Raw genomic sequence first — 13,163 nt, 5'->3', positions numbered from 1 at the left:
TAACTATATTTATATTGACTCATGAGTGAAAAAGAGGATTAAAAATCAAGCCCTCGTCAACAGGAGAAAACTGTACAGGCCGCAATATCATGAGAGTGAAAAGGTTTTCTGATTATCCAAAGCTGCTAATGGAGATCAATTAGTCAGCTTAGAGCAGAAGACACTTCAACACAGCGTTGACTGGACGCTTTCCTTAACTGCCCTCGAGTTGGGTAACGCACGTGGCTTTGTGTGTTCCTGACACACTCCAGTCACCCAAACACATAATCAGATTGATGCTCTGAACGCTAAAATAAAAACAGGCAAAATCCCACTTAGGAAATCCACTGAGAAACAGGAAGACATCACTCATGATAAACTGTATGTGGGCAATACAAAATGAGTTATAACATAACTGTATTCAGTCTGATTGTTTTAATAATCAGGTTAAGCTTCTGTAATTTGTAATAAATTTATATCGATAATTATTACTAAGCTGCTTAATTATTAATTTAGGGTTTATTGCAGTTTACGCTCAGGATTTTAGTGGACAGGCCTGGCTCAGCTTCCTGTTATTAGGTTGAAGGAGGACATTTTCAAGACACCAGAGGAATGCTTAAGTGCACTGTTCGATTATTTCCCTCTAAATTACTGTGACTCCCATCACCACTGACAAGTACTTTGAGATTTTATGTCTTATTTTACAGAAGTAGTACAATGTATTTACATATATCCTGGTATGTTTTTGATGTCAGCCATGAATGTCTGTCTGTAAAAGTATTATTTTTGCTTTATTTGAAAAATCATTAACCTCTATTACACAAACTTGTATGTCATTAATGCAGAGCCAGAGAAGCCTGCACATTGTAGTCATAGTTTATTGATCAACAAGCCATCTTTTGGGATTTGGGAGATTTGTCATAAATACAATGATTGCGTAAAACAAAAACAAAAACAGAAAGGTCATGTGAAACAACCAAAAGTGTTCAAACTCTGGCAGATGGTTGTGTGTTCATGAGGGGGAAAGAAGCATTTCATCATTAATTTAAATTAAAATCTTGTGAAAAATGACTGTCCGTGTCATCCAGCTCTACCTGGTGTGTAGCTGCTTTGCAGTCTGTACAAAGCACGACTGATCGGTCTCTTTCAGCACCTCCTGAGCGTAGCCTACTAGACCACTGTTCTCCAGCATGCCCTGGTACTCCTCCACCTGGGACATATTTTCAAAAAGTCAGGACATTGTAGCATTTTCAGATTCCAGTCATTAAAAACAGGTTGCTTTGTACTTCACAGAAGCCTAAGAAAATAGACAATTGAAATTAAATTCAGTCCTGATATTTCATACCTGGGCCCTGAGGTGGTCCAGGCGTCGGTTTCGTGACTGCTCGATGGACCTCAGCATCTCTGATTTCCTCTCCTGCAGAGTCTCAAACAGACGCTCAAAATGCTCGTTGGCTTGACGCTCTGCTAGCTGACCATTTTCCTTTAAGAAAAGGAGGAAATAATTTTGCCGTTTGTACAAAGTAAATACAACGTTACTTTCATAGATCTCTTCCCAAACATACACATATACCATTAGCATTTCTTCAGAAGGTCCAGAGCACTGAATCAGATTAATCGACCTGATTTGATTTGTAGGATTGAAAACTTCGGTTTGACAGAAGGTGGATGTAAATACAGTTAAATGCTTTAGGATATACTGCATGTCAACCCTATTTTCAGGTAATCCTCATTAAAGTAGGAGCTTAAAAGTTCACATTACACAGCTTAAGTATATAGAGAGAAAGATTAATGGACATAGAAAAGTGTTTAAAAAAAGAAAGTGTCCTTAACATATCAGTCACACACATGCGTGCGTAGGTGTATTCGAACACTACCCATTTAGGACCAGCATTATAGTAAAAAGGGGAAGAAGCTTAGAGGCCAAAACTCAGACATGCATGAAAGAAACTGGTAGGCAAATCCTGCGTTTCCTCGTTTGCTGTATTTGCATACTGTTTGTTTAGTGACCCTTCCTTATTCGTAAACAGAATGTGTAATCCTCAACTTAACAGACGGGTTTTGTGAAAGCTGTATAAATATTTGTACTGTGTAAGTGAAGGAATTCAAATATATCATTTGCTCATTATGGTTACTGGTTTCTAACAAATCAACTATATTTCAAGAGTGTAAGAAAGAAAAGAAAACTGTTAATACAATTTAGAAGAATCCTCTTGGAGGAGGAGGAGAAGGAGGAGTAGAGGGCGTTAAAGACCAGAAGGGATCGATCTTAAATTAGAAAATTAAAGCAGATAAAGGAACATAAATAATCACTTGAATATTTTCAGTTTTAAATGTCTCCACTTAAGAAAATGGCTTGAAGAGACACCGAATCAATTCCTTTTACCTGTGGAGTTCAATGCTTACGAATGTCAATAGTAAAGAGAAACCATCTTTTGGAAAATAAAAATAAAAAAAGGAAAACAAAATGAATAAAAAGATCTGAAAATAAACAAAAACAAATTTTGGGGAGTAGAGTGGAAAAGGATGTTTGAGTTGCAGCAGCGTGAGTCAGCTCTCTCTCTCTCTCTCTCACCTCGGTCTGACTGATGAGCAGATCAAGGCCTGTAATCTGAGTCCTGACCTGGTCCTCCTTGCTGATGAGGTAATGGATACTCTTAGCCAGCTTCTCCTGGTGAGAGAAAAGACCAGCAGCATATGAAGTGAGTTTCATAAGCTCTTGAAACACTGAAGCACATCCACAACAACGGATAATCAGATGCAACTGTTACAGAAGAGAAATCTGCCCTTAACACTGCATTACATACAAAACTTCATTCAAATACGCTCCATTTTAAAAAAAAGGAACAGAGTGGGATTTATGAATGTCCACTCATGTGCTCACATTCCCAAGCATCAGCTCTCGTGTTACTTTAGCTTGTAGCTGCTGTTGTGAATATTTCCTGATTGATTAAAGTTGTGGACGTGTGCAGTGTCCGGTATGACCCTGTGTGACGCAGCGTGAGAGCCTGTTTCAGTGGTTGCAGCATGTCAAACAACATTCATTATAGTATCACAATGATATGACAGTGCAGTACTGTTCAAAGCAACTGAAACCCACACTACTTCCTGGCTGACAAAGGCCTCCAGGAGTGTTCAGGAAATCTGATACATCTATTGACAATTTGAAAAACACAATACACACAAAATCGTGGGGAACAAATGGTCTCATTAAATATTAAGCACTGTGCTGTTTGTGTCAACACAGACCAGCAGATTGAATTTCACACAGATTCTGCCTCAACTTGCTGAACCACCTACCATCAAGTCCACTAAACTGATTCAATTACCATCAACATATTTCACTTAACACCTATCCTGTTAAAGGCTCGACGTTCTTCTGTGCTGCCATAGCAACCAAACAGCCCTAAAACCCAATCTCCAGACATTTCTGTCTCCACATAAGCTAAACCAAACACTCAAACTGATTAATTCTACTGAGTGGCAAATAAAATCTGATGACCGCACGTGATACCAATTCGCTTTAACCCAGTTAGGGTTTCAGTTCCCAAACAAAAGAGATTGATATCTACAGCCTGTTGCATGCCAGCACAGGTACCGGTCAGGCATTAATATTGCAGCAGGAGATGAGAGGTTCGGGGACCAGGAAGTGGATGGTGCGTAGCACAACAAAAACCCTGCTCTTAAGGTTTTTTGTTGAATAGTTTAGCAATGACTGAGCTCTAATCCCACCGAATGGAAAGATATTACTCATCGAAAGGCTTTTACTCAGTTTCAGCTTATTAAATGCAGTTACGTAAATCTACCTTGAATGGATTCTTTATGTAAACTTAAGATATTAAATCAGATATTCTAAAAGAGGCAGTTTCGCATGATATGAATTTAATTGATGACGATATTTAATTGCTAAATATCATCACAAAATAGTGTAAAAACATCAATAATTCCAAGTTCTAAGGCCGCTTTTCCCGAATTTCAAGCCTTTAACAGTGGCATTGTGTGCAAACTCTGTTTAACCCTCATTATCATAAGCTTGTACTGTGTTACTTCTTTGTCATCACAGATAACAACAAAACTAATTCCAGTGTATTCAAATCGACACCCCCCCTCACAAGTAGCCAACCTATCTGTTGTCAGTTTCAGTGTCTGACTGTGGTACCTTGAGGATCTTGTAGGCACTGCTCATTGTGGTGACTTTGTGGTTGGCGTGGGATCCTCCCAGCTTACACAAGTGACACACGGGTCGTCTGCAGACCTCACAGTACATGTTCACCTTCTCCATCTCATGCTCTGGACACATGAGCACCTGCAACATATAAACAGAATCAGTTAAAATTACAGACTAAATACACATGTAACAGCCTTTTAAATTCTACAATGATCAAAAATTACTGAAGTGAAACAGGAAGATGGCCTAAACTCAAAGAGCATCCAGACAGCTTTCTGTGAGACATTTCCTGATGTGTCTGAAAATAGAATTTAAATCAGCACTTTTTAAATGGCAAGATCCTCATTAGAATTTATTCGAGGCAGCTTTCAGACCAATAAAAAGGGATTGGAAAGAGCAGAGCAATGTATTGACAAAGCCAGTAAGTCATGTTTCCAACAGACTTCAGTTTGAAAATATTTTAAGGTCAATGAATCAGAGTCATAGAAGAAAAAAAGAAAAGCATGACATATAATAAATTAAACTCCTCACATAGTCTGATTACATTAAATCTATTCAGAAGCCCAAATGAATGAAGAATGAGAGACATTCCTGACAAGCAATCAATGATCAGGAAAACCAGACAGTAACTGGTTTGCAGCTGCTTGCAGTCACTCTTCTTTTCTGTCATCTGATTACCAATATTTAACCATTTAAAGGCTATACAATCTATACAAGCTAGTACAATACTCAAGTTTATCTCATGAGATATGTCCATAGTCCAATTGAATGACAATGACACAAAGAACTAATATAAAGCCTTCCCCTGGCAGTGACGGTACTTGCCTTGGGCCTAAAATTCGTGGTGGGGCCAACATACTCGTGCTGAGCTTTGGGCGTGCCCCAGGGGTGGTGCAGCTTGAAGCACTCATTACAGTAGCTAGCCTTGCAGTCCATACAGCTCTTTGTGGCCTCCTGCTGCTGTGGAGGCTTACAGATGTTGCACATGATGGCGACAGCTGCGCGGGCAGCCTGGCGGTAGCGCTCAACGATGCTCTCCAGGGTGAAGTTACGGAACAACATGCTGATGCCGCGCTCGCCGAGGTCGATGTCGTGCTGGCAGCCGGGGCACGGAATAGTGGTGACCCGAGGAGTCACAGATCCTCTGCGCCACCCCGGGGACGAGATGGAGCCTGGAGGAGAGCGGGAGGTGAACAAGTGAGAAAAGATCGTGGGTAATTTGGATTCATAGCTTTGGGTCACCCAGTTTCCACTCTTGTTTGAGGCCCTATTTTGACACATGAACAACACTGACCTTTAAACTTCAAATTACACTGAATGGATAGTTTCCAAGAGTCAAATAAGGGCTTTGAAAAATGTGAACCCCCCATTTGTGCTCAACAGATTCTGGGCCTTGAGTCACAAAAGCAGCATTACATCATCATATAACGTGCCAAGTATGACCTTATGGCAAAAATGCCGTTGATAGTTGATAATGCCTTCACAAATAGGGCCTCAGTATGTCTCCCTTTGTGCTTTATTTCCACAATGACCACTACTCCATAAAGACATGAATGTATGGAGCAAAACATCAATACAGGCAGTTTATTGAGCAGTTGTCATACAGGGAAATAAGTCCAGGAAGAGAGACTTTCCAAGAGTACTGGGGTAGACTGGAGAGAGATGAGATACGGGATAGTCATGGGAAGGATGGCATCCTTTGTGCTTCAAGAGAGTACACTGTATGATAAATCAACTTTACAATGCAAGTCAGTCAATATTTAAGAGACTAATTAAGTGCTCACAATGATCTGGACAAAAAAAAATAATTTTCCTAAAAATTTGCGCTCAAGATAATAAAAATATGACAAACTACTATTCTGGAAATCAAGTCACTAACACTGAAGCAGAACATAAGCAAAGCTTTAAATAAAAAAAATGTCCTGCAGTTCAACTTTAAAATCACATGTCCAGTCAATGCATCAACACTTATATTCACCACAACAAAACTCCTCTTAAAGCAATGCTTTCAAGAGTTTCTCACAATATTGTGCTTGTTACTGATGCAGCAGCATCGTAACAAGACAGCAACACAGTAACATGAGGTGGAAAGAAGGGAATTGTTACACAATGTCACATCACAGACGCAAGCAAAAAAAAAACACACACACACTCAAAAAGGAAGCCAGCAAACTGAAGTCACTACACAGCAAAATAAATGACAAGAATACTGCTTCACGTTTTTGGGGGACAGGGGAAGCAAGGAGTGCTGGATTTATCTCAGTTTTCAAGCCAGAATTTCCACTTCGTTTCCGAGGACCTGGAAATTAAATCAAACACTCCTCAGGTAAGCGAAATACAGGAGAACTATTTAAAGACAACACTTTTGCCAAAAGGAAAAAAACAAAAATAAAGGTGCAGCTGGGAAAAGCAGTGGCAGAACAGCAAACATATAAACTGTGTGATATGTAGAGCCATGTGCATGCCGTGTGACATGAGCAGAACTGAAGACCATGACAGTGACAGGACAGTTCACTGCCTGGAGGCTAACTCTGTTTGTGATCTGACCATTGAACTGAACTACTGAGCTTTGTTTACCACACGTCGATTCCCCTTCCTACCTGAATTCCTGAGACAGAGTTGAACTAAACATTGTGGTGCGATGCTATGATGAGAAACTTAGTCTGATGATGGTGATGAAGGTGACATGGTCTTGTTAAGACAAGTAATTGGATGAAAGTAATAATCTGGCAGAAAGCCATCGCATTTAAACTAATGAATGATGCAGCAGTTTCTAACCCTGTAAAAGACAGTCGGGTGCTTGCGTGTGTGCGTGTGTGAATCTATTCATGTGCACAGCATAAACCTCAATGTGTGCGTGTTGGGGCACTGCGCACTTGGTCAGGAGAGCAGGTGTGAGCGAACAAGAAGCAGACGGGAGGAGCCTGCAGCAAAGTGTGTACGTGTGTGTTTGTGTATTGATTTGTGGATCTGCAGAGTCGTGGGCAGAAACTGACGAGTCATCGCAGTTTTTCCCCCTGCACAAGTCTATACACACACACACACACACACACACACAGTTGCTTGAACTGATGTAGCATTTTTATGTTTGCCAGTGACGACCAAGACAAAGTTTAATTGTATCCAGGCAGGGACAGTTTCTCATTTCATTTCTTATTTCTAATGCAAATAGAAATTTGCTTATGTAGGATTGTTGAATGTAAATTTTGTGTTGACGTTTTGTTCTGTCTGCTGCTTGATTTGTATGACTCATTTGTATAAAAATTAATCCTGGAAATGTCTTATTCTTTTATCCAAATATATAATCTGAATATGACAATAATCCATTCTGTAAAAAGCTGAAGTAAAATAACTTAAGGTTGGAATTTACTTATTATTTTCCTTTTGAGGATTAAACTTATCTATTGATGACACCACATCTTAATTGTTTGCTGCTACTGTTTTATGTCCAGGTAGCTCATATTATTGCCTCTTCTTTTGGGGGAAACTGATAGAGAGAAAAAGAAATCTCTTCAAACACAGAAGAGAACAGCATTTTCTTCTTAAAAACCATCCACTGAGCGTGTCTAATAACTGCATTAGTTGGCCAATGAAACAAGCATGGAGTCTTGTTTAACTTGGCCAGCAATCTGACACTTCTCAATTCATCATTCCAAAATGATTAGAGGTAGGCTGAGACAGGTCTGTGTTCTTATAAACTGTTTCTCAACACTAATGACTGTCAAGTGAAGCATACACAGCACCCTAAAGGCACACAGATAACAGTCAGTAAAAGCCAGTTAAGAATCTTAGCAAGTCCAAACATATTGTACATTTTCACTCAGAGTGTGTGTGTGTGTGTGTGTGTTTTTTTAACTCAGAAACAACAGAGACTAACAGTTTTTCCAGCTCAATAAAGCGGCTTTACTTGCCACCATGTTTTTACGAAATGAATGCAGAGCTTAGCTAGTGTACAGACACACACACATACACACACACACATTCCAGTCCCACTTCAACTCCTAGGAAACATCCTCACCCCTTTCTCACTCATTTCAGTCTGTGCTCCTTTCAGTTCCTTTTTGTCACTTGCCAACCTCCCTGTCAAAGACTCGACCTCCCTTCAATTCTCCTCATCGCTTTAAGGTTTCCACTGTTTCATTTGCATTCACTCTGTTAATTGTTAATCTGGATCCAAAGATTAGAATCACATTTATGCTCAGTGGACATTTTTTAAGACACATATGCCTTTTAATGTCAACTCCTACTATGTGGCATTAAGTGTCTAGAACGTGCGTTTACAACATTAAATGCACTAATTCTATTTCAGTGGTGTGAGTTTTGTATGGTCGTGTTGAAAGGTCTTAAGTAGAGGAAAGGTAGAACCAAACTAGGGTTTCACAGGGGTTCTAGTAACACTGTACTCACTACTACCGCTAGTCAAAACACGGAGCCCGCGTCTACCTCGACTTCCAAACGACCTTCGCACTGTGGCTGCAAGCAATGAACAAAGAAGTGAGGTGAGACCAACAAGAAAAATGAAACAATACATAACGTGAAGTGACGTGTGAAAACAGTTTTTTTTTTTTTTTTTAAAAACATCATGACATTAGAGAAACAAAAACAACTTTAAAAAAAAAAAAAAAAGGGAAAAAAAATGCAGTTCAGTGTGAAATACAAACAGCGTTTAAAAATACATACAGGATGTGAACAGTTAGTAAAAGTACAGTTAACTCTTGATCTATGCACTGCGTGGTCTATATCTGAGGACAAATCAATGCAACAAAACTGAATTTGACAACTGCTTTTGGAAAATTTTATAAAGTGTACTCATAATCAAATCTTCTTTCAGACTCTGGTCAATAATTTGCATTAACAAAGGAATAGTTTGTCATTTTGGGAAATGTGTTTACTCGCTTTCTTGCTGTGAGTTAGATGAGAAGAACTCATGAGTGCTATGTATGAAGCTAATTTAGTCCCAGGGGATGGTTAGCTTATCTCAATTAGCATTAAGACTGGAAACACAGGAAAACATCTAGTTTAGCTCTGTCTGAAAGGTAAAAACACCAGCACTACTAAACTACTACCAGCCTTTTACACTTCACTTTTTGTACATATAAACTAGATATTGAGTTCATTGAGGCCTAACTAAACCCCTCCCCTTTAACAGGCAGCTTTAGCCTCGTCTTTAATCTAATATCTGCTAGCCTATATAGCCATTGAGTGCGTATTTAAGACAATAGACCTTTTTCACATGAAATAGTAGGGTAAACATAGGCGTTACCAATGATACTAACTAAAGTTCTGTTCTAGTCCGGTCAAACAGAGACAGGGTGCTGCTTATTGTTCATGTTGACTCACTGGAAAGGCTCTGCTACACTAAATGGAACGCAACCTTAATCAGTGTCATTGGTAATACCTGTGTTTACCCTACTATTTCAGGTCAAAAAGGCTGTTGTGAAAAAAGGTCAATTTTACAGGATTCCTGTTTTAAAATGAAAGATTAAAACACCATCTGGAGACTGTTTTTTAACCATTTAAAATTAACTAGCTAACTAGCTATTATGAATTAAGCGGATACAATTTGCCAGTGATTGTTGTCATTTCAGCTAGAAAAAACAAACAAACAAACACATGGTCAGCAGTTAGAAATGAGAGGCTTGATTTTTCTACTTCTGTCTTTAATTAAGAACTCATGGTTTTAAATGTTACTCCAAATTTCAGGTGGTAGTTAAATCTGACACCGTTATCATCGTAAACGATATTATTATTATTATTATTATTATTATTATGCCATGTGAGCTTGACAGGCATAGCAACAGTAACTGAGGAGGACTAGACTTCCCGTCTTTATGCTAAGCTAAGCTAAGCGTCTTCTGGCTGTAGCTTAATATCTAGTGTACAACTGCTGGCACAAAAAAATAATTACCCTGAATGAGAATATTTTCCAACATGTCAAACTATTTCTTTTACACTTACTTACACCAACTTTAAAAAGTGCACTTGGCAAGAATTAACTGTTGAACATAAATGCGTCATGCTCTGTTTGAGCCCCAGTAACACAAAATAAAATGAAGTTGAGAAACAATGCTGATGAAGTCTGTCCAAGCCCAGCAAAGGCTTGTCCAAGCTGCACACCGATAAATATAGCCTTAAGTCTTTTCTTTCTCTCTCCCCTCATCTAATCCCTCATTCATTCCTTACAGGCAGGTTGCGTCACCATGGTGACCAATGATCTGTTCTTCCAGTGTCGGAGGCGGTGCAGAATTACTCCGTTGTTCTGTGTGGGAGCTAATATGCTCATAACGTACTTTGAGGTTTCCTAAATATTGTTAAACACACATAATTATATAATCTGATGATTAAATGCACTTAACGCAGGAACAACCTCATTGAATAATCCCCAAGGGAATTCCACATGTACGTAACCTGTGGAGTAGTTTCATGTTGACTAAATTAACAGTTTATTTATGAAAAGATGCTGCTAAATTATCTGTGAAAAGAAAATTCATTTTAAAATCAATTCAAAACATTGCATCAATTCAGTCAGTCAGAATGAGCACACAGAAATAACAGAGGAGAGTAGACCTTGAGCACAAACTGGCTTTCAGTGAAACGTGAGATTTGTTTACTCAAAAGCAGGATTTGATTATTTTCTACGTCCACAGATGCAGTCCTGCCAGTGAAGAATGAACTCATTCAGGTTGAAGGGGGGAGTCTGAATGAGGGACGCTGTGTTCGAGAGCCCGTCTCAGTGGTTTTGAACCATGAATGGATGAATAGCTCCCACAAAAAAAGGAAGAAAAAAGCTGTTCACCTCACTGTACCTTTGGGGTTCTTTTTAGCTCTGGTCCTCTGGTTCAGAGTCTCAGTGCTCTGAGGTTACTTGGCATCTAAGTTAAATGGATACCAGGTAACACCAAATGCCACAGTTTCATATAGCATTGGCCATTATTATATACATTTGATGTCAACCATTCTGACTCAAAGAAATCATTTGCTGTGCCCACATCCATACTACACACTGCATAGTGTATAACTACATACTAGCCTTTGTGGTATACTGTTTAATTTCACCAAAGAATACATATTTAACAGTTTATACTAACGTTCCACTATTGGACGTCAAACTGCAACTGAATGCTACTGCAAATTACTCTTCACAAAAAGACTTTATGAAGCAGTTTTATCACCGTTCAAAATTGATTGTGGTTTTTTGTCAGCTGTGAGCAGTTCCTACATTTCCTGTTTTTTACCACATTTTCAAAACCTCCTTAGAATAAATGTGCAGTGTGGATTTGGGACTCATATACTTAATATGCATAAGTGTTTATCTTCAGCACAAACCTACAAATGCTATACAATCTTAAAGCACCAGTAAAGCATCTAAAGGCAGCGATATAGTAACTATTTATAATGACTCTCCCAGAGTTGTGTCCCAGTTCCATACTAATTATACACTTTATGAACCATAAATTAATTGTTATACTATGCAGTTAGTACAAAATGTTAATGTATGTTAGTATTTTGTACACCAACATATTATATACATGTTAGTGTACAGAATTTAACTTTTATACTATATTGTTTTAGATATTTTTGGAGTCATCTCACAAAATCATCGAGTATCACCTCCATTTCCTTTGTGCATTACAGTGATGGATAAAAGCGTACAGTAAACTCATTAAATGTTTTTAGCATAATGTTTTCATTTTGACCACACACGCACCCACCCACAAAAACCTGCTTAGTATTAGTATGTAGTCTGGAAGTCAGACACAACTCTGGTTTTGTCAACGAGAGCGGACAAGAGTACAAATGAGACGACATCTTCATGGAAATGGCCTGTAGCCCAGAGCTCTCAGAGGGCAGAAAAGCAGCCTTGTGCCCCACCGAGCCGTTTTCAAGGCTTAGACATTGACCTGCTCAAGCCCGCCTGCAGCAATGCCATGTGTTTAGCAAGGAACATAAAAATATTGTGACAAGTTAACTTAGCTATCTGCGCCACCCCCCCTCAACCGCAGCTTTTCCCTCAGCTTGGTTTTAAGAGTTTAAAATACCTTAAGGGAGCTTACAGATGTGCTTTGTTCACTCGTGTACATAAAAGCACACACATATGCCTCTATATCCGCTTAAAAAGGTGGAATGAAAATGATAGCTACTCTGCTCCCCTTGTTCCTGAAATATTTTCTAATGGATGCATGTGCCCTTGCATGATTGAAGGGGGTGTTTGATGCCCCCAGGCCATTAGAAGCAGACTGTGAAGACAATTAGGGCTTGAGAGAGCTTGTCAACGTTTCTTTTCTCCCGGTAGACAAAACTACAGCTTGTCAAGTTCCTCTGCTGTCTCTTTAATGAAGCCTGTAAAGGCAGACAGGATTAGAGGTAGACGTGATGACTGACAATGTTACGGCTGAGCGGTAAAATTATTAAATCATTTCTGTGTTTGTTCTTGTTTATATAGGACAAGACGGGGAGGAGGAGTATCATCTGCGCCACACTAAAACCCAGATATACAATAATGCTCTCTTTTTTGTCCTCCATTCGCCCCCCTAAACCTTACATTTGCATTAGTTAAAGGTTTGCTTGTTGATTCAGGAAATCCCCTTCACAGTTACACTACCCTTTTTGTTTGTTAGGTAATCAAACATGCCTTCAGTTTCTGTTGGTAACATTTCCCTTTAATATTTTTAAGTCTTTTGTCATTCCTGTAGAGATTATCCCAGGCTCCAGCCATTAAAACCTGTTGAATGCAGAGATGACAGCAGAACTAAAAAAGGGAGGAACTTGGCATTACCGGCACAAAAACTTGGAAGATCACAAATGGCCTAAGATGCATTTAATACTTTCATTTCCTGTGTAACCATCGCCTGATTATTAGCTTCCATCAGCTCACATAACAACTCACATAATCAGGCTGACTGGCCGGCCTAACAGTAGCACGAGCACTGCTCCTACTAATGCTTCAGCATGCTGTTGTGAAATGCTTTTAACCTCAGAGAAATGTGAGATCCACCACCCTGCACTAAGCTGCACA

General features: G+C 39.2%; 1 protein-coding gene across 6 annotated transcripts in view; it reads right to left on the bottom strand.

Moving 5' to 3' along the window:
• Window positions 1-13,163, bottom strand: part of trim36 (tripartite motif containing 36) — a 37,158-nt gene that overhangs the window by 17,751 nt on the left and 6,244 nt on the right. For 3 of the 6 annotated variants that reach the window (XM_051422055.1, XM_051422056.1, XM_051422057.1), the window contains exons 3-8: window positions 8,555-8,620; window positions 4,973-5,319; window positions 4,139-4,285; window positions 2,555-2,650; window positions 1,325-1,462; window positions 1,074-1,189 (exon numbers count right to left, since the gene is read on the bottom strand). In XM_051422055.1, the coding sequence (XP_051278015.1) occupies window positions 1,074-1,189; window positions 1,325-1,462; window positions 2,555-2,650; window positions 4,139-4,285; window positions 4,973-5,319; window positions 8,555-8,620 (910 nt within the window). The remainder of the gene's footprint in view (window positions 1-1,073; window positions 1,190-1,324; window positions 1,463-2,554; window positions 2,651-4,138; window positions 4,286-4,972; window positions 5,320-8,554; window positions 8,621-13,163) is intronic. The other 3 variants (XM_051422058.1, XM_051422059.1, XM_051422060.1) reach the window with 1 other exon arrangement.

The sequence above is a fragment of the Dicentrarchus labrax genome, unplaced genomic scaffold (assembly GCF_905237075.1).
Source record: "Dicentrarchus labrax unplaced genomic scaffold, dlabrax2021, whole genome shotgun sequence".
NCBI classification, from domain to species: domain Eukaryota; kingdom Metazoa; phylum Chordata; class Actinopteri; family Moronidae; genus Dicentrarchus; species Dicentrarchus labrax.
Note: the sequence above shows the minus strand (reverse complement) of the source record. Positions and strands in the feature narration are given on the sequence as shown.